General features: G+C 42.5%; 3 protein-coding genes, 1 long non-coding RNA gene and 1 pseudogene across 4 annotated transcripts; 4 read left to right on the top strand and 1 right to left on the bottom strand.

Moving 5' to 3' along the window:
• Nucleotides 1-5: 5 nt before the first annotated feature.
• LOC146236856 (uncharacterized) lies at nucleotides 6-2,431 on the bottom strand. Its single transcript, XM_084686328.1, has 2 exons — nucleotides 2,332-2,431; nucleotides 6-1,404 (listed from the first exon to the last, which is right to left on the bottom strand). Exon 2 carries the CDS (start codon nucleotides 1,397-1,399, stop codon nucleotides 446-448), a length of 954 nt encoding a protein of 317 aa, XP_084542454.1. The 5' UTR covers nucleotides 1,400-1,404; nucleotides 2,332-2,431; the 3' UTR covers nucleotides 6-445.
• Nucleotides 2,432-3,142: 711 nt separating this feature from the next.
• On the top strand, nucleotides 3,143-5,504 carry LOC146236855 (uncharacterized). Its single transcript, XM_084687699.1, has 4 exons — nucleotides 3,143-3,188; nucleotides 4,051-4,398; nucleotides 4,531-4,632; nucleotides 5,129-5,504. Exons 1-4 carry the CDS (start codon nucleotides 3,143-3,145, stop codon nucleotides 5,389-5,391), a joined length of 759 nt encoding a protein of 252 aa, XP_084543825.1. The 3' UTR covers nucleotides 5,392-5,504.
• Nucleotides 5,505-6,762: 1,258 nt separating this feature from the next.
• On the top strand, nucleotides 6,763-11,102 carry LOC146236854 (uncharacterized). Its single transcript, XR_014741000.1, has 11 exons — nucleotides 6,763-6,960; nucleotides 7,041-7,162; nucleotides 7,798-7,897; nucleotides 8,000-8,108; nucleotides 8,551-8,586; nucleotides 8,877-8,968; nucleotides 9,061-9,129; nucleotides 9,462-9,689; nucleotides 10,273-10,472; nucleotides 10,758-10,857; nucleotides 10,967-11,102. It is a non-coding gene; the product is annotated as an uncharacterized LOC146236854 (long non-coding RNA).
• A 1,331-nt stretch (nucleotides 11,103-12,433) lies between these two features.
• Nucleotides 12,434-13,249, top strand: LOC146236853 (E3 ubiquitin/ISG15 ligase TRIM25-like). The gene has a single exon (XM_084686329.1). It carries the CDS (start codon nucleotides 12,681-12,683, stop codon nucleotides 13,188-13,190), a length of 510 nt encoding a protein of 169 aa, XP_084542455.1. The 5' UTR covers nucleotides 12,434-12,680; the 3' UTR covers nucleotides 13,191-13,249.
• A 4,133-nt stretch (nucleotides 13,250-17,382) lies between these two features.
• LOC146236852 (E3 ubiquitin/ISG15 ligase TRIM25-like) lies at nucleotides 17,383-18,111 on the top strand (annotated as a pseudogene).
• Nucleotides 18,112-22,268: the final 4,157 nt, after the last annotated feature.

The raw sequence follows: 22,268 nt of genomic DNA, 5'->3' as shown, positions 1-22,268 counted from the left end.
CCTTTTATTCTTTTGTTTATTTTTGTTTTCACATTTATTTGAAAAATCAATAATATCACAAGTCATACAAAAGTCAGTTTATTGTAACATGTTCTGTTAATCCATTAGGACCATATCATTTAAGTAAGAAAGGAAAAAAAAGATGAACATAGTTTTGTCAAATTCACACTATTGAACTGAGCTGGACTGGTCTAGTATCTATAATCTGACAATCACACCCAGTATTTTATCTACATGGTTAAACAGAAAACGTTCTTATAGAACCATGTACGAAACCTATTCAAGTCTGTCATGACTGAGGTTTAATCTGTGAATGAGTTAGCAGACCAGGGTGGATTGCTCAGGGTGGTAGTGTGAAACAGGTCAGAAAGAGAGACCTTATCTTCACACTTATCTTTAGCTGCCCTTCCTCTCTCCTTCTCACCTGTCCTTATCACTCTGTCAATTAGAGTATAGTGACATCACTGTCCTCTATCTCGCCCTCGCTTTTCTCCCATTCCGGACCTACTAATGCTATAGCCTCTTCGCCTCCTCCCCTCTCTCCGTCTCTTCCTCCTTTCTCTTCTCCCTGACCTTCCTCACTTTTGCCCTTGTCTTCTCTTTGCTCTTCTTTCTCTTCCTTCTCTCCGCTCTGTGCTCTCTGTCTCTGGTCGTCTCCCCCTAGGCTGGAGTAGTCATCAGAAGAGTCTTCCCCATCCTCCTCTTCCTCATCTTTCTGTTCCCCTCCTTCAACACCAGCCACCACTTCTAACATTTTCTCCTCCCCCTCATCCTCGTCGCCCTCCTTCTCTCCCCTACCCCCGGGCCACAGACGGAACCCTAGCCTATCTTCCAAGGTTCTAACCACACCCCTCACCCTCTCCCCAAAGCCCAATATCAGATGGGAGGCGGGACTGTCCTGGTTTGAGGGGCGGGAGGCCCACTTGAACGCTGCCACGAGAATCAGGATGAGCAGCACAATGACGACCAGCAGCACTATCGTGATGGAACCTCCGTCAAGCGCCCCTGCGCTCCCCGCCCGCGAAACGGACGAAGATGTAGAAGAAGAGATGGCGGGGGTCTTGGCTTTGGTGACTGCAAAAGCAATGCTGCCTTGGGTTGTTGGTTGTACTGGCAAGAGAGACGAGCTGGCTGATGTCCACAGAGTCACGTTGTCGGCAGACGGAGTGGTGGATGCACCGTTTCCTTGCAGGGGCGGAGCCTCGGTTGTGGAATTCCTACTACTTTCCGCGTTGCTGGATTCAACAGCTTTTGTCGTTGTCTCTGTTGAGTTGGAGTGGGCTCGTGTCATGAGGGGTGTGCTCTGGGAATGGTTGTCAGTTGCTGCCGTAGCAACGTGGATGAGGATCAGCAGCGTCGGAATGAGCGCGCTCAGAAAGCCAGCGTTCGGAGTCTTCATTGGTACTGAAACATAAAACAAACACGGTTATGTTATGATGAGGGGAACACCTTTAGTTCTACAGTTCCCTTGTGGTCTTGCGTAACCTCTTGACCTTTTCTTACACAAAAGTTCCAAACATTTATTTATTTGTCTGCCGTCTTGTAATATTTTCTGGTAAGTGGAAAACTGGGTATGAAGATTCTTAATGAAACACAGTGGAGATGAGTCAGTGATGTGAATATAGCCGACAATCAGATTCAAAAGGGAGAGTGAGAGCAGTTCTGGATTCGGATTCTTAATCAGAATGAGAATGAATCAGAGTCATACAAGATTCAGAATTAATGCTCTGTGTGGTGAAACAAAAGAGGGGTAATGCGACTGAAAGGATTGACATGCACACACACAGGAAGTGGTGCACATCTGAGGAGCAGTAAATTACCAACAGGAAATGGTAGAAAGCTTGCTGCAGCACAGAGGCATGGTGGGGCACACGCGCCCACACATGATGTAAAGTTTATCACAAAGTCGAATGTTATACATGATTGTTCATGAATCTCCCTCCAAACCCCACTTCACGAAGCTTGTTAAAAATGTATCTTTGCTAATCGCATGGCGGTCAGAAATCATAAAGCTAAACATTTTGAGTGAGAGAGACAGTGGTTGCAATAGATACAAATATAAGGAGTGGCTTTCAAGTGTGGAGAGTGCCCTATTGTGCACATGTAGGAGAGGAAGGAGAGATTGATGGATGGACAGTAGATGGTCGGCTGGAAAAAAGCATAATGGAGAGAATAGAGGAAAGGCTGAAGGAGCATAAGACACATGAAGAAGAAATAGGTCAGAATAAGCGGGAAACCACAGATATAAAATCCTTGAAGCTGGCAGATATACAATCACCCTCCATCATCATTAAATACAGATCAAGGAAAATCAGTACGGTTGAAACTCACCTGTTGAGTGTGGATCAGGCTGGAAATGTTTGGAAATATATAGAATAGAATTGTCGAGGTTGGAGATGAAGGGATAGAAGCGACTGTACAGGTGGATGTGGAGAGAAAAGAAGAGAAGAGAGAAAAAACAGAGGAAATGGTGGGTGTGTCTAAGAAGTGAGAGAAGAAAGAGGGGGAGGGAAACACAAAGAGAAGAGACATGTCTCTATGGAATGTTGAATCTCCTCGTTGTGTTCTAGAAAACTGTTGAACTGTTCTTAGAGAGGTGGTGTCATTTGCATACCTGTTATGTTAGAGAGACACAAAACAAACATCCATGAGCCGGGGGGGTACTGAAGAAGTATTTTTGATTCTCTAGCTTAGAATTTGTTTATTATTGTTGGCTGCATGTTACTTGGTGTATTGTAATCTCATTCATCAGTTGTTTGTGAGTTACTACCCAGCTAGCAAAGCCTATTTTACAACTGTCTATGCGAACATGGTATGTTCCTGTCTTAATCATCACTTTCACTGCTAAATGGCAAGATTTGATCGACAGGATCTGATACTCTCATTGGTGCAGGGGTGTGGCCTAGAATTAATTGGGGAAGGCAGACACAATTGATTGACAGGCAGAGACCACCAATAGGTGCGTTTTCATAGATGACGTCACCCCTTATAGGTATAATATAGACCACTGGGGGACAGACTGACAGAGGCAGATAGACAGATAAAGAGCATTTATAATATGATTCCCTCTCTGCCAGTCAGCCAAGTTAGGTAGTTTCCAGGCTTGTAACCCAGCTGGTCTGCTCCACTGAGTGTGGAGAGGATGTCACTCCTAAACATGATCCTGATCATTCTCTGGCTGGTCACAGGTAAGTCTACCTGCACTTACGGTTCAGAATTCTTCTGAGGTATTTATTCATTGGTTAGGACATTAAAAACCGAAAAGATCAAATTGATGTTTCGTGCTTCCTAGGCTGGAGCAGATAGGCTAGAGCAGTGGTTCACCAAATTTCCATAGCCAGAGACAGGCATGGTATTATGGCCAACGAGAACTTGGCTGGGTAAAAAAAGAAAATAATAAAGATGTTCTTTGATGTGAGGAGCTTTTACTTAGTTCCTAGTTGTGTAGCATATGTACTCGGTTCCTCCATTGTTTTGAATGTATTGTGGCTATATTCTTGGTTCTCCATTTGTTACCAGTATATCAACAGCAAGGGAAAGGATTTAAAATCGTGCGAACAAAAATATATATATATCATATACCTTTTGTGATTGAAATCACCTTGTGTTCGAGCTGGCAGAAACTGGTCTGGATTCAAACCCAGGACCTTGTTGTTCGGCCTTAGCCTACATGGTGCGCATATTTCTCCGGTAAGCCACCCCTTAGTTATGTGTTCCTAAGTAGCCTTATAAGCGTTTTCTCTGGTACCCTAAAAGTAAGGTAGAAGACATCCTGTTTTGTCGACACCTCAGTAGAACTCTTCCTGTGTGGTCGAGGGCCCGACCCCTCACTTTCAGGCGTTTTTTCCATTGACCACCTCACCGCTCTGACGACTGAAGGTGCGTCTGTATATACGCTGCAACCACACTAATTAGGACAAGGACAATAGAGTTGCACAGGGATTCAAATGCGTAGCTCCTTAATTCAACGCTCAAGTCTACAATCCCTTGGACCCATCCGACCCAGCCTGTCTGTGTTAAACTAAGCACCCGTGTTGGTGTGTGTTCCAGACCTGCAGGCTGCCGTGAGGGCTGAGGTCACCACAGTCAGTGTGTGCGAGGGTCAGACCGTCACCCTACTGAACAAGACGAGCAAGGAACTGAAAGACGTTCAGCTTCTGTGGACGTTCCGGTCGGCCGCTCTGGATCAGTTTGAGACCCACGACGTGGTCCTGATCCACATCATTGAGGGACAGATGGTGAGGAACGATATACAGAGCTTCAGGGGAAGGCTGCAGGTGGACAAGGGGACCGGATCTCTAACCATCCAGAACCTATCTTGTGCCGACTCAGGGCTTTACCAGCTGCAGGTCATCAACGGAAAAGTATCGTCCCACCAATTCAACTTGACTGTTATTGGTGAGTGTGTGGGAGGTCTGTGGTATGGGGCTTTCTAAAGATCAGGCCACATCCAGCAGTTTGTACTTGCATACATGTGACCTTCCTTTCCATGCTCAGAGATGTCTTCAGTGTGTGAGTGTTTCTCCCTAGTGGCGGATGGTGAGGACAACAGCTACATTTATGTGGCAGCCAACAGTGCCACTAACCACTCAGCCAATCTCAGCCTTGAGGAGCTGTGCTCCCACCATACAGGTACCACAATCTACCTTCCGTCTCTAGATACAGGCTTTAACCAGTTGGACCATGACAATGACTAAACCTTGTCACTGAAACACCCGCTTTCTCTCACTCCTCTCTCACCCTCTGTCCTAGAATCTCCCCTCTCTCCTCCATCTTTCACTCACTGCCTATTCCTTTATATCTTTACTGCTATCTCTTTTTCTGGTGTGGCCTCTTTCAATTTATGGCATACAAATATGATTAAACTCCTGTCTCCTGTTGCCTCCATCCTCTCTCACTGCATCCCCTCCACTCTTATTCGGCTTCCTCTTTCACTCCCTTCTATATTTCACTTTTTCCTTTTTCTTGCCATCTTCCTCTCTCCTTTTTTCGTTGTCTCCCTCATCTCTGACTCTTACTCCCCTGTTGCCATTCTCTTACTGCTCTTGTTCTCCTATTCCTCACTCTCCCCTTCTCCCTCATCTTTTGTCCTCTTCTATCTCTTTCTCTCCCTCTGCCTTCCTTACAGTGTCATGTGCCTGTTCTATTACCTACACCGTGGCCTTCGTACGATTGGTTCTCACAGTTCTGGTGGGAGTGGGACTGGCTGTGGTTCTGTTCCACCACTTCCGAGCCAGAAGAGAGGGAGGTGACCCCCAGACCCCAGACAGGGCCCAGTCCCCCCACAGTCCAGGGGCTTTGCCTGGTACTGAGGACCACCATGGGGCCCATGGATCCAGGCTGCTGACCTCCACAGCTGAGGCCTCCTCTGAAGCCTCCTCCATGATGTGAGGCGAGCAGCCCGCAGCACAGCAGTGTCTCCTCTGCTGTAGGTCACATGGTGCTGCGGGGTTCCCCTGACAAACACATTTTATACCAATGTTGACATGTTCACAGGTGTATTATATTAGTTCATTAGAATGTACTGTAACTAATAAATATCTAAAACCCAATATACAGATATGAACACTTATCAGACCTCTTTGGCATCAGACAATAGTTTATTTATAGTTTAGGAAAAAGAAGATAAAAGTAAGAAAGTGCAGCAGCAGAAATAAATATTTGTGATATATAAGATATGTGTCTCTGTAGAAAATGATTCGTGTACTTGCAAAAAAAAGTTGTGTCTCCGTAGAAGAAAAAGATTTGTGTACCAACTTCCTCAACCCCAAATGCCCCAGGAGTGCTTTCAGCTTCTGATGGTCCTCTGCACTGGTGATGCAAGGCCCTTCGCGTTAATATTTCCATGCACTCCCTTCTGACACGCGCACCTGTTCGCAGTTCACTGAATATAAATACTGGCCGGCGAGGCTGGAAAACAGGACTGGAGCTGTCCCGGACAGGACAAATCAAAATCACCCATAAATCAGGATGTCCCGGACAAATCGGGACGGTTGGCAACCCTAGCTGGTCATCAAATGGCTGTTGACTGAAGGGTCATCACCATTACCAGCCCCCTGTACGACACAATGTGGACTGTTGGTCACTAAAACACAAACAGCCTCCAGCATTCATCAGTGTCATTCACAGGAAACAAGGTCTCAGAACATCTTATCTCCATACTGTACCTCAGTGGTGGATCTCCGGTACCTCCTTTTTAATGCTCTCAGAACCAGCAGGCCAATTGGGACACAAGGTACCAGGAGGACGATGTAGAGATGGGGCAGGGCTACTGGGTGTAGAAAAGAAGCGCTTGGACTGCAATTGGCAATGAATTCAATGCAAATGAAGATGTCACCACAAGAACAGTACAACAACTGCAGGTGAGTTAATCTTCATTATTAGGCACAAAAAGATGTGTTTGTTTCCTGTTGCCTATACCCTGCTTATTTATGGCCTACCCAAATACAATACTCCTGCTGCTTGTAGCATTAACATTGAATGAATATCCTGTTTAAAAGGATAGTAGCCTATTTTAAAGGGGCATATGCATGTTAAACATGGTGGTAGAGTAAGATATGTTGCACAAAGGAAAATCCATACCTATATGTGAGGGGGAAAGAAATATAAAAATCATTTCTCCACCATGACCTAAATTATCAGGAGACAAACTTATTTTATTATGCCTTATCACTACCAGTATTTCAGATTTCCCATATTACTATTTTTGTGACATTTAAAAAAAACTAATGAGTGATATCTGCCTTCATAGGTTCTATGGAAGAACATTAAACTGGGATTAAAAAAAGAGAATGCAGCAAGCAGAAGAGAGCGATTTATTACAGGTGGTGGACCACCAATAAAGGACACATGTGATGAATTGGGTGACTTGCTGTCTGGTATAAGAGCACCAGCAACCTCTGGATGGTATACCAGACAATGACCATTTGGACAGTGAACATGGAGAACTGAGCACAAATGGTAAATATACCTTAGGAAGTAAATTGGTTACAGGACCATATTAGTTGAATTGAGTTTGGAACAGTGGTCTTTTTTCCCAGAGGAAACCAATCAAGAGCCAGTTCACAACGAGCCTGAACCCTCCACATCTGCTATGGCACCCCTCGGAGATGAAGCTGCTACCATCCAACAGAGACCAAAAAAAGATGACTATGCATGAAAGGTTAGCTAGAGAATTTCATGAGCGTAAAATTGAATATTTAAAAGAAGAACATGAAATGAAAATGAGAATTCTAGAGGTTGAACTGGATATGAAATTGGGAGAGAGGGCTATGCTCCAAAAAAGAATTCTGCATACCAGTCGCCATGGTGAATATGAGGAATTGTGAAAAATAAATGTTTTGTCATTTACATAAAGTTCCCTGATGCTGCTGGGCAAGCCAACTATAAAGTGCAATTCTATGAATATCACCAAGTAGTAGGCTACGTGTTCAACGTAGCCTATGGCTCGGCCCCTGGTGGGGATGGGCCGGTTTGAAACTCCCGGCTAAAAATAGTTTGACAGATAAAATACATTTATAAAGCAATGCAACACGTTGTAACATGAAAATGAAAATGCAATCGACTGGGGGCGCTGTTTAGCGTATTGCATTTGAATATTGTCCACACAGTATTACAGGACCATGAAATACTTAATGAAATAGTGAAATAATTATATATGTATTTTACATAAAATTAATTGGTATTTTAATGAATTCATGACACATTTTTGTATTTCATCCCTATTTGAATTAATTAACGACACATTTAAGTAATTATTTAATGGTGTATTTATGTAATTCATTTTGGCACTTTTAGTCCTCCATAGAATATCTTGTTGAAGGACAAAATCCAGAAAATTCTGACAAACACCAGCGCTTCACCTTTCGAACAAGGGCTGCAAACTACTGGGTCGAAGGTAGGCTACAGTAAGGTATTTTAGAATGTGTGTTATTATTACAAAACAATTCCTTTCTGAAGTACAGCATCCCCACTCAATAATTGTTATTCTCCCTTCTAGCTGATCAATTACATTACATAACACACAAGGATTCTGATCAAATTAAAACAAGGGATGCCGTTTTTCTTACGTATTATTAGCCTTCCATGACATGTGACATCGAAAATGGGTACGTTGTTTTTTCCATATTTCTATCTGCAACTTTACTTTTAAAAGCCTCGACTGTTCTTTCTGAAAGAAGTCACGTGGCCGTGTGCATTTCTTTTGCCGTGGTGGATTGTATGATCCATGTTTTACCTCTGGACTGCTAAAGAATAGGGTGCACGCGCAATTAGCTTGAATCTGACTTGAATTAGTAGGAGTGCGTGAACTGAAATTGGCCTTTATGGAACCGCTTTAGCCCCGCTTGACTAATTAAACTAATTCAAGTCAGGTTTGGGACTTTAAGTGGCCTTTATGAAACAGGCCTCAGGCAATGTTCATCGAGTCACAAACATTTGGAACCGTAAAACAACACGAATAAAGGTAGGAGAGCTTATTTTGTACTGTTAACCCTGTTGATTGTGGTTTGCTAATCTAATGTCAAATATATATATATATTTTTTTTACAGATTACTGCACGATGGGCACAGGCGTCTGCAGCACAGGTAACTGGATGTCTACTAAAATTCATTTACCAGTTTGAGGTTCCCCTCATCGACCTTGTAATCGATGACAAAAGGCTATTTTGACTATCGTCAGTGAGGTGTAATAATTCATATTTTAAGTCTAATTTGGCATTTAGTTTAACCGTTTACAAACTCTGTAATAAATTGTCACAGAATGTTTGAATTGTATTCTATTTCTATCATTACAACATATTGTAGATGCTTACATTATGTCTTGGTACCCCCTTTTTGTGTGGAATAAGTCATTATCAACACCTCATCTTAACCAGATGATCTCGGTGAGCTCTGCTTTTATTGTGGAGAACAAGGGATGGAGGAGGAGGAGAGAGTGGAAGGGTTACCAAACAACAACACTGACTGGGTAAGATGTTAGGATAAGGGTTTTAGGATTTTGCATTGAGAGCTCAGCCATAGCTTGAGGTAACTGGATGTCTACTAATATTCATCTACCAGTTTGAGGTTCCCCTCATCGACCTCGCACTCGATGACAACATTTGGAACTGTAAAATAACACGAATTAAGGTAGGAGAGCTTATTTTGTACTGATGATCATTAAACCAATTATTTTATTTTTTAAGTTTATTAATCCAACATCCTCTATGGGTCATTCTTGGTGCAGTTCATGAGCCAAGTCATTGGATATTTCCAGTGAGGCACATTTTTATTTTCTCATGTTTGTTTTTATATTTTAAGGCACACGCCTGGCTCAACATATGCAATAAATGCACTGATTTCCTATAACATTTATAGGCCATTTTCCCATTGGAACGGAGGATCCTTGTGTTTGACTAATTTGGCAAGGCAGCATCACCAATAACGGTGATTGTGACCTTTTTTTTTTCTTTTTTGAATAGGTCAAAAGTCCATTAGAACTCATTCGTATGGACTTGGTTGGAAAGCTTGTTGACAGAACAGGGGAACCGGTACATCTGTGTAATTTCAGATGTTCATACAAGATGGACACAGGCTTATCCAATTAATAATAAATCTGCAGCGGAGGTAACTGGATGTGTACTCAAATTCATCTACCAGTTTGAGGTTCCCCAAAGGATATTCAGACCAGGGAAGAGTCTGTTAACAACGTATGCATTTCAATTTGTGTTTGTAAAAAAAAAAAAAAAATATTGAATGTTAGTTTGTTCCTTATAAAGTTTATTTCAATATGGGATCGTTTAAGACTTCATTATTTTTAGTAAAGGAAAACAGTGTTTGGAGTACACAAAGTAAGTCTTGACAAGAGCACTGACAGACTTAGCTTTGCAGTGTCATTTAGGTATCGGAATGTAATATTCAGGCCTTCTGGTAGCTTGAGGATATTCATGTTTGACCATTTGGTGATATCAGACAGGGGGACCCAGTAAGGAGGGACTTCCTGTTAAGCCAAACTGTCATAGCTAGTATAGAAGTAGATTAAAGTTGCTCCCCTGAACCTTCACCACAGATGCTGAGGTGCCCAATTGTCCTCAGAGCTATCAACCTGTAGGTTTTCAAACTAGATACTTACAAGATCAAATCAAATGTATTTGTATAGCCCTTTTACACGCATGGTAGCTCTAGAGGCCAATTGGGCATTAGTCACCACACACCTGTTTATTTTTAAGTTTTGTGTTAAATAGTTCATCAAATATCAACTCCCTTAACAGTTGCATGCAATTCCCTCCACAGGTCCAAATGTCACAGGAAAATCACATATCTGTGTAAAGTGCAGCGATTCTCTTCTTTCTTGTGATTCAATTCACAATGAAAATGAGATGGGTGCTACAAGGGCCTTGGAGATAATGTATAGACACCATCAATGTACAGGCCGCACGTCCCTCGTCCCTTCAGGGTCTGCTGGCAGGAACGTGTCACCTCATTTAGTGCAGGTATGTTTTTTTTACTTCTATCTCTACATTGTACATGGCTATTTTTGTATTTTTTTAACCAAGACAAAATAGCCATGTACAATGTAGAGGTATTGAATGCTTTTTTTCCGCCTTAAACAAAATCCAGGAGTCAGTGGTGCTCATATGCAAACTTCATTTTGACGTAGCCTATTTTCTGAATACATTTCATGCATTGAAAATAATTGTATTTCTCATCATATTAGTTTTAGCAGCACAACCTGAAAACGATAGTACTGTTAAACGATCTATTCTCTTTTGTTCAAGGTCGCACTGTTGCCATTTAGGGGGACAGTATCCTGCGCGGGGTGGAGGTGGCAATCCTGGAGGCTTTGGCATGGGTACACCCAGGAACCACTCTCCAGAGGTCAGCTCATCAGTCTTGTGTTACATGATGGTTTGTCTCATTATGTGAAGTCCAAGGTAAATCTTCTGTACGTGCATAAAGTAAATACTAACTTTCTGTTTCTTCTAAGGTCATTCATGAGACTGAAGGATTCTAGGTGGACAGCAGGGCGGGATTACGGGCAACCGGGGCAGTTGCCCTCGGCCACCAGGGGCCGACGACATGTCGTGTAACTGAAATTAATAAATAAAAATGACCAAGTCAACTGTCCAATGTTGAGGCTACACACTCACTGTTTTAAGCGCAACAAATTCAGTTCAACCAAAAATTGGTTATATATTATAATTATATAGAAAGGTATAATATTTTAATACTAAACATTGGACAAAGAAATTAAAATCACATTAAATTAGAAACAAATGTACAAATCCATAGTGTCAAGATCCAGTGTAATTTGATCAAATTAAGGAAGCTAAAATAGCTTAAAGGGTGTAAGATATCTGTGGACAGATGTGATGTCTGGAGTGGCCTTAGAATGTTTTCTGGGACTAGAGAACGAATGTACACCCTGCAACATGAGGATTGTGGCACATTTGCAGATACTCTGAACTCTTTCGAGTTGCTTTGATGGGCCTAACTTCAAAGTTAACCAAAAGCATTGTCCTGAATGTCAGTAATAACGAAGACCTGCTACAAACAACTGGCCCTTCTGTGAACTGTTCAACTGGTCCTTGGAGGAACACAGTTCCAGCTCTGTGGAAGACCTCTGCCATCTGCCTTGTTCCAAAGAAGAGCAGACCCAGACTTCCAACCTGTAGCTCTGCCATCAGTGGTTAGTTTTGAATGTCTGATACTTTTGCAACTACAAGAGACAGTCCGGAACCTGGCAGATCAACTCTAGTTTTCCTACATGAAGAGTAGAAGTCTAGATGATGCTGCCCTTACATTGCTGCATCATGTACACTCCCATCTGGAAAAACAAAAAGCACATGCTAGGCTTGTGTTTGTGGAATATCTCTAGTGCCTTTAACATACGGTAACCACAGCCACCACTTCCTTCTCTTCTGCTGCTGGTGGTGAACCTCTCTGGTGGATGGCTGGACAGCATGAGGATGCTTCCTTTGGTGTGGATGGGCATGCTAGGATGAACTGTTTTGCATTGGACATGACTCACAATATTGACCATGTTGGTGGATCAGATCATCTTTCATATACCTGTAAATACTGCACATACCTGTGTGTATAGTACATCTTGTGTCTGACACCACAAAGTTCTTATAGAAGCAAAGCCCAAACTAGCCTTCCTTGGTCCTATGTAAGGTGCAAAAGAGTTGTTTGCATAGAAAAACACAAATCCTTAGAAAAACTTGCATTTTTTATTGCCCCAAAATTGCAAAAACCTAATAGGCTGTGAATTTGTATTTTCCTTATTACAATAACAGCTTCTACGACCATAGAATTCCACTTTTAAAGCAAAAAACAAAACATTTACAGAGTAAAGTGAGTCATAAGCAGGCTTCAGCAGAGCTGGATAACGGCCCATTCATTTGAATCAGGTGTGTTGGAGCATGGAAACATCTAAGACCGGCAGGACAGGGTGCCCTGAGGACCAGGAACCACTGGTATAGGCCGGTATCTAAAACGTCCCTTGTCGAACGGTCACGTCTGGTCTAATCCTCTCCGCGTTCCCTTCCGCGTCTTGCCGACATGCCAGTCCCCTTCTCCCTCCCCGCGGCCGCATTCCCACGCCACTGAAGATCCAATCAAGTCATGACCGGTAGCTGCGCCTATAAAGCAATCGCTGCTACTCCAAACAGACTTTTTCCAGATAGCCTATACATAAAATGGCTCAAAAGGGAGTTCTGCTGTACCAAACCCCTTTTAATTGTAAGTTCTGTTTAAACGTAGTCAGAGACCCCGTCACCACTCCTTGCAGACACACGTACTGTATGACCTGCATACAGGAATATTGGGATCAGGTGGATCAGAAAGGAGTCTTTAGCTGCCCCCAGTGCAGACAGACCTTCACTCACAGGCCTGTTCTAAGGAAAAATAACATGCTGGCTGAGGTGTTGGAGAAGCTGACGAAGACAGAACTCCAAGATGCTTCTCCTGCTGACAGTTCTCCTGGACCTAGAGAGGTGCTGTGTGACTTTTGCCCTGAGAGGAAGCAGAAAGCCTTTAAGTTGTGTCTGGTGTGTCTGGCCTCTTACTGTGAGGCTCACCTACAGCCTCACTATGAATCTCCTGCCTTTATGAAGCACAATTTGGTCAAAGCCTCTTCACAACTGCAGGAGCAAATCTGCTCTCGTCACAATGAATTAAAGACAGAAATTCAGAAATGTGTCTTGTGATCAGTGCTCTGCACAAGCAGCAGAGAAGGACAGTGAGAAGATGTATACAACAGTCAGTGAGTAACTACCTTATCAGTTTGTGGTTTCCATCCAGGTGCCATAAAAAATTCGGACCTGCGACACGGTATGACCTTCTGTGCAGGCTCTGCGACATGGCTCTGAGGACAGCCACCCTCGGGTTAACGCTTAGCATACTGTCCCTCAGTGTGCGTCTACACCGGCTTCCATCGGCCCTCAGGTTGTGCTCCGGACTCCAGTCCAAGTCTGTCGTTCCCAGCCACCAGGTCCTTAACCTCATCGTCCAGAGCAGTGTCTGACAAGTCTGAAAGACGCCCCCGTCTGTGACAGATTCAAGCGTAAACCGTAACAATGCAACACTATAGTACTCGATTTTGACAATCAACTCGTGTCTTCAAACTGTGGAAAGCATACATTTAAAAGACTTGCCTTTCATAGCATTTAACCCCAAGCACAACTGACCCTTGGCGCTGGACATGAGAAACCTCAGTTGCTCTCTTGATGTGATAATGAGGAGCACCTCCAGCTCCACTCCAGGTCAATGGAGCCTGGTAACCAGAACTGGCAGCAACAATAATACAAGGCTGTGCTTAGAACATTTGAGACTAACTTGCACAAGCTCCAGGCATGCACTGTTTAATACCACTGGAATTTAAACATCAATTAACAGAAAAACACTGAACAAGGGAAACTGCAATGGGCAGCAAGAGAACGATGTATGAAACAACTGAAATTGTTCTCACCTTGATGTGAATGCCGGCCATAGGTGCGAATCTCCTAATGAACTTGGACACTTCAGCTATCAGGCCATCTGCTGAAGGAACATTTAAGAGCCTACCCCTGGCCCACCCCTAGCAGCTGGGTTTTGAATAAGACAAACTTTTGAATGGTATGTTTGGGGAGTGCTGTTACAGGGTATATTCAGGAATCCTGAAGTTAATTTCAGTACCTTTAAGACTTTTTGAAGACCTTGTCAAAATATTTTAAGACCTCATCGCCACTTCAAGTTCTAATCTGCAAAAAACCTTAAACTTACAGTTGTAGTTTGCTAATAAATCTATAGAGCACCACCATACAACAGAACTCCGATAAGCCTGGATGAAACAAAGCTCAAAATAATACATTAAAGAATAAAAGGCAAGGTTTATAGAAATATTTGAATGTTTGGGTTCAGTGAGCGATGATTCACCGGAGTATTGAGACACCATAACCTCCACGCGCATCGTTGATGTGTCACCCATAGCCACCCTGATGTCGGTAGAAGATGGAGCAGAGGTCGCTGTCGTAGCCGTTTTTACAAGTTCAGCTGTCGTGTTGGGTGGTGGTGTCGCTGGTGGAGCACAGAAACTGGCAATGGACAGCTGCGGCTGCTCTCTGCGGCCAACGGCGGCCTTGACAGCGTTGCTGCCCATCAAAGCTGCGCTAATGTTCTTTTTACAATATGTAGCCTACAGTAAGCCTGTTTTCACGGACAGGCTTCAGCCATTGTATAAACTCATCCTTCTCCAACCAGGAGTCCGCAAATTCACATTTCGGAGTCTGTTTTGCGACATGTGGAGGGCGACACATCACCTAACTGTGCATTTTGCTAAATACGTAACTCGCTGACCGAGCACGTCGTTGTTTATAATAGTCATGGGAGGAAAATAAATATTCATGCATACTTGAGTCAGACTGTATGGACGAAGCGTGAACAAAATGTAATACCTCATAAAATCGGGATTAAGACTTGAATACCTTTTAAGGGCCTTAATTTTCCCTAAAAGGATTTATCAACTTTTAATACTTTTTAAGACCCCGCGGATACCTTGCGTTAAAATACCATTGCATTCATCGTAAATTCTGCTAAAAGATGATAAAAGGCCGTTTTGACTATCCTCAGTGAGGTGTAATAATTCATATTTTAAGTCTAATTTGGCATTTAGTTTAACCATTTAAAAACTAATAAATTGTTACAGAATGTTTGAATTTTGTTCTATTTCTATCATTACAACATGCTGTAGATGCTTACATTGTCTTGGTACCCCCTTTTTGTGTGGAATAAGTCATTATCAACACCATATCTTAACCAGATGATCTCGGTGAGCTCTGCTTTTATTGTGGAGAACAAGGGATGGAAGAGGAAGAGAGAGGGGAAGGGTTACCAAACAACAACACTGACTGGGTAAGATGTTAGGATAAGGGTTTTAGGATTTTGCATTAGGAGAGCTCAGCCATAGCTTGAGTTCAAGGCTCGGATATTAGACAGAGGGCAGACGGTAAACAATGGCAACCGAGAGCAGGCAGGATTCCCAGCTGTGACAAATGACACAGGCACCTTACCCTACTTGCCCTTGGGGGAATGTCCCTGTACTTACTGTAAGTCGCTCTGGATAAGACTGGCTGCTATATGATGATTAAATAATGACTTACTCATTCAGTGCATTAATGCATTTTGTGACAAGTGCATTCAATTACAGCTAGCTGGACAGTAGTCTCAATTCAAGACGTAGGAGACTTTATATGACATTGTATTTTGACTTCGTTTTTTGGTTGTTGACCAGAATGGATTTGAAAAACTATGAAATCGTAATGCACTACAACACTGATGGAAGACCCTGGAAACATCTTGAAAACTGAAAAGTACGTCAATTAGACGACGTGCACGTCAAGATGGGCAGGGCAGCGTGGGCATAGTGGCAGGGACAAAACAATCCATGCCATTATCAGCTGGTATTACTGGCCTGGAATGATAGACATCGAAATATGGGTGAGTTTTACTGATACATTGCTACATTATCACCAGTGCCAGTTCCTATAAAAAACATCCATTAAATAATTAATAAAATGTTTTTATCTGCTGTGCTGGTCCTGAGTCAGCAGGAAGTCCAGCAGAGAGAGAAGGACCTGATAGAGCTCTTCAAGGTCAGCATTAGGATCTCCACTACTGGAGCTGGGCTACTGGGAGATACCTGGATAGGGCAGATGGACCCTACATTTAGGAAAAACTGGTGTCACTGGAGGGATATCTTGATGTATTTCTCACTGACCAGGCAGCAGTGGAGTACAGTCAGAGGATCTTCACTGAGTTGATCTACTCCATTGAGAGAAGGCACTGAGGTGAAGGATCTGCCCATCCAGATCAACAAAAACAGTGCATGATCCGCTCAGTTCTAACTAGTGTTTTTAGTGAAACAACTATGGATGCACAAGAGTTGGTGGATTATCTTGTTGAAGAACGATATCCAGAAAATTCTAACAACAGCACTACACCATTCGAAGAAGGTCTGCAAACTACGGCGTCAAAAGGTACAAGACATACATTTCACAGTGAACTTTCACTGTTAAATGGAAATGCAAGACAAACTGAAAATCTGGAACTCATAGCTTCACCATTCAAAGGGCTGTAAACTGTGTCAAAGGTAGGCTACAGTAAGGCATTTTACAAAATGTATTATAACAAAACAATTCCTTTCTGACGTACAGCATCCCCAATCAATAATTGTTATTCTCCCTTCTAAATGATCAATGGCATTACATAAGACGCAAGGGTTCTGACAAAGAACTCAGTCAAAGTTGTGTGGTGCAGACCACAACCATTTTAGTTGTACATTGTTTGGATCTAGTTAAGGATCATGTGACCACTCCCTGTGGACACAGATACTGCATGAGCTGTATACAAGACTGCTGGGATCAGGATGATCCGAAGGGAGTCTACAGAAGGTTAAATATATGATTATAACAACACAACCTATGTGTGGATATTAGAACTGAAGAATATTCCCACTTGGAAACTGGCAGTGACTGTAGTCCTGCCCTGAACAAAGGCATGTGCAACATTCAACAACTGACATGATGTTGTCAAGTTGCAGTTCACATTAGAAAATAACATGAATTCAATGCAATTATTCTGAAACTTGATCAAGGTGTTCAAAGGCTTGTCTTGACCTTGAACTATTCTCATTCCTTTATATCAGATACATGATACACCATCTGTAAAAAAGGGTTATTAGCTTTGACATAAGTAGAATGACTAATGTTACAAAGCACGCATAAACACACAGAAACTACACAACTCCTCGTCCCTGTTTTTGGAGGACTACAATCCATGATTTAGCTACAACCCCACTTGCTAAACTTATCAACCAGCTAATTATTTGACTGATGAGAGAGCGACCATCACTACCATTCCAGCATGGCCCAGCAGGGAGTTTTGCTGGACCAGCTCTGCTGTTCTGTCTGGACCTCTTCAAGGATCCTGTCACCCTCGCCTGTGGTCACAGCTACAGTATCAAGGGCTACTGGGACCAGGACGAGCAGAAGGGAGTCTGCAGCTGCCCCCAGTGCAGACACAGCTTCACACCGAGTCCTGTTATGAAGAGAAACTACATGCTGGCTGAGGTGGTGGAGAAGCTGGAGGAGCCCAGGCCGCCCCCTTAAAGCTGACCAGTCCAGCTGGGCCAGGAGAGGTGACCTGTGACCTCTGCACTGAGCCCAGGAAGCCTCAAGTTCTACCTGGTGTGTATGGTGTCCTACTGCTAGACTACCTCCAGCCCCACAACCAGGTTCCTGTGCTGAAGAAACAAGCTGGTGGAAGCCACATCTGGACTGCAGGAGATAATCTGCTCCAGTCACAATATGCCGCTGTCTTCTGTCGGACAGACCAGCGGTGCATCTGGTGTGTGTGAGAGTGAGAAACGGGTAAGACCAGATCAATTCTTTGGTGACCGAGTAACTAACTTAAAATATTAAGGCGCAGAGAATGGCATAATGGACGTCAAATGCAGTTTAGAATAAAAATAGACAAACTGAATGCAGCTTTACTTGCATGTGATGTGTGAACATGTTACGAAGGGTGTAGAATAGAGAATGCTACAATATTATACAAAGATAACTAATGACACTGTTACTGATCTCATGAGTCCAAAGTTTGAACTCTTGCTTGGTCTACATAGAGCACTACACATATTCAACAAGTGCAGGACAAGTTTTATAACCAAGCTAACTGGATACATGGTGTCAATTACCATCACAACAAAATAACCTGTACACAACTGTACCTTTACTCTAACTCCTATAGTACATGACTGTACTGGATATTCAGGTCCTCTCCACCAGAGACCTGTACTGTAACTCCTGTGTCATCATGTGTGTTGTTCTGGTCCTGAGTCAGCAGCAAGTCCAGCAGAGAAAGAAGGATCTGAAGGAGCGCCAACAGACTGGAGTCTCAAGACTCGCAATCAGGAACATTAGGGACACTACAAGAGGGAGAAAACAAACACAGTTCCACTTGGATGACTACTAACCTATACAAAAATACAGTTTGTGGTCCGCTCAGTTCTAACAAGTGATTTGTGTGCAATAACTTTGGACGCACAAATATTCAGAGTTGCTGGATTATCTTGAAGGACGATATCCAGAAGAGGACAAAGAAAAAAAACGCTTCACCATTCGAAGGGCTGTGAAATACTGCGAAGGTAGGCTACAGTAAGGTATTTTATACTTTTTGAAGTACAGCATCCCTCCCACTCAATTGTCATTTTCCCTTCTAGATGATCAATTACATTACTTGAGACGCAAGGGTTCTGACAATGGTCAAAAGTCCATTTGAACTCATTCGGCTGGACTTGGTTGGCAAGCTTGTTGAGACAGAACAGGGGAACCGGTACATCTGTGTAATTAAAGATGTTCATACAAGATGGACACAGGCTTATCCAATTAATAATAAATCTGCAGCGGAGGTAACTGGATGTCTACAAATATTCTTCTACCAGTTTGAGGTTCCCCAAAGGATACTCAGACCAGGGAAGAAAGTTGGTTAACAACGTATATATTTGAATTTGTTTGTAAAAAATATATATATAGATATATATATTATTGAATGTTATTTTATGCCTTATACTTTTCTCCAGATTTTCAATGTGGTATCGTTTAAGACTCATCTTTTTACAGGTAAATACTGAAGTGTGTGGGTTTCTCGGCATCAAGATGAATCTGTGTGCCCCTTACCAACCCCAGACGAACGGTTTGGTACAATGACAAAGGAGGGAAGCAGGCAATGTTCATCGACCTCACTTGATAAATATTTGGAACTGAAAAATAACACGAATTAAGTAGGAGAGCTTCTTTTGTACTGATAATGATTAAACCCTGTTGATTGTGGTTTGCTAATCTAATGTCAAATCTTTCATTTTACATCTGTGTAATTACAGATTTCTACACAAGATGGACACAGGCGTATGCAATTGAAAATAAATCTGCAGCGGAGGTAACCGGATGTGTACTTAAATTCATCTACCAGTTTGAGGTTCCCCTCCGATATGCGATGACAAACATTTGGAACTGTAAAATAACACGAATTAAGGAGAGCTTCTTTTGTACTGATGATCATTAAACCAAGTTGATTGTGGTTTGCTAATTTTGTTTATTTTTGTTTATTTTTTTATCAATCCAACATCCTCATTGTGGGTCATTCTTGGTGCAGTTCATGAGCCAAGCCACTGTATATTTCCAGTGAGGCACATTCTCTTTTTCTCATGTTTGTTTTTATTATATTTCAAGGCACACGCCTGGCTTAACATATGCAATAAATGCACTGATTTCCTATAACATTTATAGGCCATTTTCCCATTGGAACGGAGGAGCCTTGTGCTTGATTCACTTGGCAAGGCAGCATCACCAATAACGGTGTTTGTGACCTTTTTTGAATAGGTCAAAAGTCCATTTGAACTCTTTCGTATGGACTTGGTTGGCAAGCTTGTTGAGACAGAACAGGGGAACCGGTACATCTGTGTAATTACAGATATTCATACAAGATGGACACAGGCTTATCCAATTAATAATAAATCTGCAGCGGCGGTAACTGGATGTCTACAAAAATTATTCTACCAGTTTGAGGTTCCCCAAAGGATACTTGGACCAGGGAAGAGAGTTTGTCTGACGAAGAACTCAAAGTTTTGTGTGGTGCAGACCACAACCTGTTAAGATGTAGTTAAGGATCCTGTGACTACTCCCTGCAGACACAGCTACTGCATGAGCTACTGACTACTGGGATCAGGATGATCCGAAGGGAGTCTACAGAAGGTTAAATATATGATTATAACCACACAACCTGTGGATATTAGAACTGAAGTATATTCCCACTTGGAAACTGGCAGTGACTGTACTCCTGCCCTGAACAAAGGCATGTGCAACATTCAACAACTGACATGATGCTGTTAAGTTGCAAGTTTCTAAAGTCACTAGAAAATAATATTAATTCAATGCATTTATTCTGAAACTTGATCAAGGTGTTCATAGGCTTGACCAGGAACTACTCATTCCTTTAAATCAGATAAATGATACACCATCTGTAAAAAAAAAGGGCTGTTTGCTTTGACATGGGTAGAATTAATTGAATGACTAATGTTAGACACAGCACAGAAACTACACAACTCTCCCATCCTTTTTATGGAGGACTACAATCCATGATTTAGCTCCAACCCCACTTGCTAAACTTATCATCCAGCTAATTATTTGATTTATATCATAATTTGTTCTAATTTGGGGTCGGAGCAATGAATAAATACCGTTACGGGGTGATAGCTCTCTGGGTATAGTATGGGCAGCCCTGAGCTTTTCTTTGGCGTAGTTGGTAGAGGTCGCGCTTGGCCTGTGAGCCAGCGAGTGGCGGACTAAAACCTTGGGGACGGAGCGTGGCCACGTATGTTACATACCGGTTACAAAAGCAGGAGGAATCGTCAAAACACCTACGTTGTTCTGCCGCGCTGGTGTGTTCGTCAGACATCCCAACCTGCAGAGACTCATTTCAGGGAGGTGGCTTCTCCCCTGCACACTGCGGCCGAATTAAAACAGGGAATGCCATTTCATGTAGGTATTATTGGCCTTCCATGACATCGAGAAATGGGTACGTTGGTTTTTCTATATTTCTACCTGCAACTTCACTAAAAGGCTGGACGGAACCAAAGAAAAGAAATCAAAATAAGACGTTCCACCCCTTTCCTGTCCTTACTGCCTACCCACACTAAGCTAGCCTGGCACATGAACAAGGCACCCTACCCAAACACAGAGGGTGGTCCGCCCAGGTCATGCCTAATGTGTATAACAGAGAAGTTACCCTACGGGAGGTGTACACTGCGTGTCTTTCTAAATGACAACGAAAACTGTGTTGGAACATGGAAGCTTACATACAATTGACATACATACTTTATATATAATGCTAAAGATAAATACAATATTTTAGCAGGCATCAATGCAGTCTGGATAAAACAATGTCAATCTAATTTTACATATGAGGTGTATTGGTTATGTTCTGTATTTATTTTATCAATTTGTTTTGATAATGTCCAAACCAATATAAAGTGATTTAGGGTCTCAAATAAGCATAAACACCACCCAACAGAGATGTATTCTCCCTACCACCTAAATGTGAAAACACAAGAGTCTTCAATTGCGACTTCAAGTGAGGGTGTCGTTTCTGTAACAAGTACAGCGACAGATTTACTGATCAAAAAAAAATCTACTAATGTCAAAGTTTATCTGATTACATCTGCATGGAAAGACTTCACACCCAATATTGAAACATCTCTTCTAATTATTATTTAGGTCATTTATCCATCGTGGGAAAAACATTTTGGATCCCCTGGGAGAGTCGTAAAGTAGGAAAGGGAAATGAGGTGAATAATCATAGCAAAAGTGCTCAGGAGGAACATTGGAAATCAAAGAAAAGGCGGAAAGTTTGAAAAACATTTTCTGGGGCCCTTCAGACTAGCATTAAATTCGTTTACTTGGTACCTTATTTTGAGGAAAGTACAATACTTCCTCGCGAGCTCTGAGGGGAGGTTCCGGTCGCCGTCAACATCCAGTCCAGCACCTTAGTCCCGGTCCCTCAATTTGATCTTAATAGCACAGGGCAGTGCCGGTCCCAGCACATTTGGCGCCCTAGTCAAGGTTTACTTTCAGAATTTGCCGCCCCCCTCTTCATGCCGCCCTACGCGGCTGCCTTGGAGCTAGTTCCGCAGGTGCACTTGAAATTATGAAGTTAGGACGTGCGATATAGCAACAGTTTGTAAGATCCTATTA

The sequence above is a fragment of the Hypomesus nipponensis genome, chromosome 22 (genome assembly GCF_054491055.1).
Source record: "Hypomesus nipponensis isolate SF chromosome 22, ASM5449105v1, whole genome shotgun sequence".
Classification (NCBI taxonomy): Eukaryota; Metazoa; Chordata; class Actinopteri; order Osmeriformes; family Osmeridae; genus Hypomesus; species Hypomesus nipponensis.
Note: the sequence above shows the minus strand (reverse complement) of the source record. Positions and strands in the feature narration are given on the sequence as shown.

Bases quoted from the DNA above. Each gene is read 5' to 3' on its own strand.
- LOC146236853 (XM_084686329.1), top strand. From the start codon at position 12,681: ATGGCTCAAAAGGGAGTTCTGCTGTACCAAACCCCTTTTAATTGTAAG.
- LOC146236855 (XM_084687699.1), top strand. From the start codon at position 3,143: ATGTCACTCCTAAACATGATCCTGATCATTCTCTGGCTGGTCACAG. The intron at 4,399-4,530 runs GTGAGTGTGTGG...GTTTCTCCCTAG, and splicing joins ATTCAACTTGACTGTTATTG to TGGCGGATGGTGAGGACAAC. The intron at 4,633-5,128 runs GTACCACAATCT...CCTTCCTTACAG, and splicing joins GCTGTGCTCCCACCATACAG to TGTCATGTGCCTGTTCTATT.
- LOC146236856 (XM_084686328.1), bottom strand. From the start codon at position 1,399: ATGAAGACTCCGAACGCTGGCTTTCTGAGCGCGCTCATTCCGACGCTG.